The sequence below is a fragment of the Poecilia reticulata genome, linkage group LG9, assembly GCF_000633615.1.
Source record: "Poecilia reticulata strain Guanapo linkage group LG9, Guppy_female_1.0+MT, whole genome shotgun sequence".
Lineage (NCBI taxonomy): Eukaryota > Metazoa > Chordata > Actinopteri > Cyprinodontiformes > Poeciliidae > Poecilia > Poecilia reticulata.
This window is the reverse complement of record NC_024339.1, coordinates 3,138,001-3,142,276: the sequence shown is the minus strand read 5'-3', so window position 1 is coordinate 3,142,276 and position 4,276 is coordinate 3,138,001. Positions and strand designations below refer to the sequence as shown.

Below are 4,276 nucleotides of genomic sequence, written 5' to 3'. Positions count from 1 at the left end.
AAAAAAAAAAAAAAAAGAAAAAGAAAAAAACTCCAGTGTGAATATGGAGATAATGTGCACACAGACAGAAGAGGGCATCAGAAGAACAAAGCACAGGAAATATTGCTTCTTCAGACTTAAATTAAAATAAAAAAATAAAGGAATGATATATTCCACGTATARATGTTTAAGGGAAGTCTTTTTTATGACACAGCAGGTTGACGTAAACAGACCACAAGCTTAGCTCCCAAAGAAATGGCTTTGACTGCGGTGGTTGTTTCCAGTTTTAACAGAGGATGATGGCGCCTCCTGGTGGCTAACGGAAGTAGGGGCATTCTTCCTCAGAGCGGGGTAGTTACGGCCCAGGTTTGTCGTGTTCCTGTCATACTTCCGTAGAGAAGAGGAGGCTTTGCCGCTTGCTGTCGGGGGCAGGAATGCTCTCCAGCTGGAGGAAATAAAGTAGGACCTGAACCTTCAAAAAGAAACACAAGGAGACGGTCACGCAAATATTCCTAACCGTACGGTGACATGGTTTGATGTTTCGGAATGGGCTTTACCTGAGCCATGACCTCAAGAGACCAGCTGTCGTTCATGGAGATGGGCTGGGAGCTGGATGGGAGTTTACTGTCTTTTTCCGAAGGTCGAAGCAAAGTGGGACCGAAAACAGTAGCCAGGTTGTGCAACGACATCTTGTTGATGCTCTCGTTTTCAGCCACCCTGTACAAACAAAGCCATCATCGGGTTTAGAGACACAAACACATCCCAGTTTGTAATTCCATTGGTTTTCAAAGTAATTAGTAATTTTTTTTTATTAAAAAAAAGACAAAAAGAGTTAAAAAGAAAGAAATAATTAAATAAAACCCACTTTTCTGACAACAAATTGCCTTTTGAGTCACTAAAACAAGATGTTACCACTTTATCTGAATGACGACACTGTTAAGGTACATCTGTCACACTCTGTCTGAAAAATCTATGGATTGTTTTCTTGACAATTATTTAAAATGAGAATATGTTGATTCAATCAAACAATCAATTTTATTTATACCACTAGGTAGATTTGGTTTCAGTGAGGTGAGTCAGCCTTCTTGCCAGACAGAAACCTTTACATCGACACAACAATAAAAATAAATATAACATACTTTAAAAATTAAACTTTAAAATATTAAAAAGCATAAAAAAACCCTCAAAATACAGAATCTTTATTAGGACAATATAAAAAAAATAAAAATAGTACTAGCAACACAAAAAATAACCCAAATGAGGCACGTTTGCTACACTCATCAAAAACAGTCACTTCTGGAATCACTGTTGTTTGTGAGCATAAAGTTTATCAGGTTACTTTCTTTCCAGCAGTTTTAACCTTTTATGTAACCCCCATACAAAATATCTATTAATGTCTGCAAAATGACTGCTCATGTTAGTGCGGTGCAGTTAAATCTTCATTTAAAAATCATGATCTGATTATGGGGGGAAAAAAAGGTGAGACACGCTAATGTAAAGTAGGATATTTATGATGAACATGGAGGCATTTGTCTGCACTTCAGAGTAACAATTCAATTACATTCACATTCAAAAATACTTTATTGACCCTAAAGGCAAATGCTTGTCAAAAATGGGGCAGAAGTCCCATGCTTATTTATTTATTAGGTTTATTTGGTGTTTATTTGGTAATACAACAGAGCCTCTCCTAGTAACCCTAAGTAGTTTGCTAAAAAAAAAAAAGGCTCCTTCACATTTTTGTTGTAAATAAAAGTGATTATACTGGCATGTATTCTTTAGTACAGATTGAGGAATAAGTAAAGACACAGAAGATAAGGCTTAATTTTCAGTCATTTATTTACCTCTTCAGGTGATCCAGCAGAAAGATGAATGTCACCAGATTTGGCTCTGGCAGCGACAGCAGCAGGTTGAGCATGCAGCTCTCCTTAGCCACGCTGTCYGAGAGAGCTGCAAGACAGAAGCAAAGGTGGATTCGCTGCCGTCAGAACACAAACTTATCTAAGAGCGACAAAACGAGAGTGGTGAAAACGTAACAAGGTGACGACTGACCGATCCCTCCGGCAAAGTTGGGATACAGCTCGTCGGTGAAGAGAGGCTCCGGAAGCTCGCGGAAATACAGCTTCAGTGTTCCAGCGATGGCGTTCACGTCCATCTCCCTCATCATCACGCACACGTCCTTATTGTCTGCGGAACGCACAAGAAAAGCTGCAACTTGACCTACTTACAATTYGTTGTAGTGTAAAAGAATACTTCTTCTTATCCCGCCACAATGTCTGTATGACAAATCAAACTAACTTGAGTCAAAAGCGGCTTTCAAGGCCTGGATGTCNAAAAAAAAAAAGGCTCCTTCACATTTTTGTTGTAAATAAAAGTGATTATACTGGCATGTATTCTTTAGTACAGATTGAGGAATAAGTAAAGACACAGAAGATAAGGCTTAATTTTCAGTCATTTATTTACCTCTTCAGGTGATCCAGCAGAAAGATGAATGTCACCAGATTTGGCTCTGGCAGCGACAGCAGCAGGTTGAGCATGCAGCTCTCCTTAGCCACGCTGTCYGAGAGAGCTGCAAGACAGAAGCAAAGGTGGATTCGCTGCCGTCAGAACACAAACTTATCTAAGAGCGACAAAACGAGAGTGGTGAAAACGTAACAAGGTGACGACTGACCGATCCCTCCGGCAAAGTTGGGATACAGCTCGTCGGTGAAGAGAGGCTCCGGAAGCTCGCGGAAATACAGCTTCAGTGTTCCAGCGATGGCGTTCACGTCCATCTCCCTCATCATCACGCACACGTCCTTATTGTCTGCGGAACGCACAAGAAAAGCTGCAACTTGACCTACTTACAATTYGTTGTAGTGTAAAAGAATACTTCTTCTTATCCCGCCACAATGTCTGTATGACAAATCAAACTAACTTGAGTCAAAAGCGGCTTTCAAGGCCTGGATGTCRGTAGCAACACCGGACACTCTGTATATCCCCACTTCGTCCATCCCACGTCTCTCGATCTCCTCCACACACTGGCGAACGATGAGCGGGACTTTGGAGCGTTCCCGCCTAATCACAACAGAGATGTACGAAAAACCCAAAGCTTTACGAGGCAGATTATAAAAATATAGCAAATGTCTTTTAATTTGTGTATGTTGAGTCACTGACGTGGAAGATCAGCTGACGGATTGGATGAATTTATCCTTAAAGTGAAGATTATCAGTTTGTTTTTAATTTGCCTCGTCAAAATTTTGTGTTTGTTTCTGTGTTTTATGTAATGTCCTTTTGTGAAACCTCAAAATTGTTGAGGAGACAAAAGACAAAATTTGAATTTTGTCTTTTGTAAAAGACAAATTGCTTGTGTCTTAAAGTCTTTTTTTGTGATGTTTGTAAAAGTATGATTTACTGTAACATTTGAYGTGTGGACCCCAGGAAGACTAGTCTCTACTGTAGTAGAGTCTGATGGGGATCCTCTCAAATATACAAACTGAAAATCATCTGAACATCGTATTAGAAACCTACTTTGTGACTACGTGGATTTTCACTCCGAAGACTCCAGACTGTTTCCGTGACGGCATTCGCTTCAAGCTGAACTCCCTGCTGGTGAACCTCATCGACAGCTTCACCTCGATCTACATCGGGTCGGAGACAGAAGCAGCTGATGACAATTTGGTAACATGAGATTAACCGCCTGAAAGCAGACCTGAGTAACTTCCACTGATCTCCATTCACAGAGGYCACAGRAAATCAGTAAGACYATCAATTTTTATATAAGGAGTCATTTCTTATAATAAACCCTAATTWAATTTACCGTAGCTTCTTATAGCTAACTGTAACAACGCCTTGGTTACTGGTCAAACATTGCTGCTATGTCAAGATATTTCCCTCTTAGCTACTTCAAGGTTATTCTAAGCAATCTCAAGATTTAAATCATGACGATTTAAAATAACATGATTTTATTATTACTGCAATTGTCTAAATTGCAGTAATAATAAGGCCCACATTCAAAGTCAACTCCAGCTTTGCCTAATCCTCATCTGGAATGCAACTTACCCCATTCATGGCAATCACTGTCCTCTGCCAGTCTTTATTCTGCAGAGTTTGAGGATCCAGCTACGAAAAGAGGAACAAAACRGATTTATTCTATGAGATTAGGATTAGCTCATTTTAAATTAAATTCTGATCAAAATTCAAATTCAGTTTGTGAATGGTGTGATAAACCCTGAAACGTGACATTTGTCTTAAAAGTGATGCATAAATAATTAAAAAAACTCCTGCATTGGTTTCACTAGATCTCACTGCTGCATTCAAC

The 4,276-nt window shown here is 39.5% G+C and overlaps 1 protein-coding gene across 1 annotated transcript in view; it reads right to left on the bottom strand.

The window, feature by feature from the left end:
• Positions 1-162: 162 nt before the first annotated feature.
• Positions 163-4,276, bottom strand: part of si:dkey-91m11.5 (BCR activator of RhoGEF and GTPase) — a 45,983-nt gene continuing 41,869 nt past the window's right edge. Inside the window, exons 14-20 of the mRNA XM_017306526.1 lie at positions 4,018-4,077; positions 3,487-3,596; positions 2,894-3,033; positions 2,648-2,782; positions 2,440-2,545; positions 537-696; positions 163-451 (exon numbers count right to left, since the gene is read on the bottom strand). Of these exons, the coding sequence (XP_017162015.1) occupies positions 362-451; positions 537-696; positions 2,440-2,545; positions 2,648-2,782; positions 2,894-3,033; positions 3,487-3,596; positions 4,018-4,077 (801 nt within the window). The 3' untranslated portion in view covers positions 163-361. The remainder of the gene's footprint in view (positions 452-536; positions 697-2,439; positions 2,546-2,647; positions 2,783-2,893; positions 3,034-3,486; positions 3,597-4,017; positions 4,078-4,276) is intronic.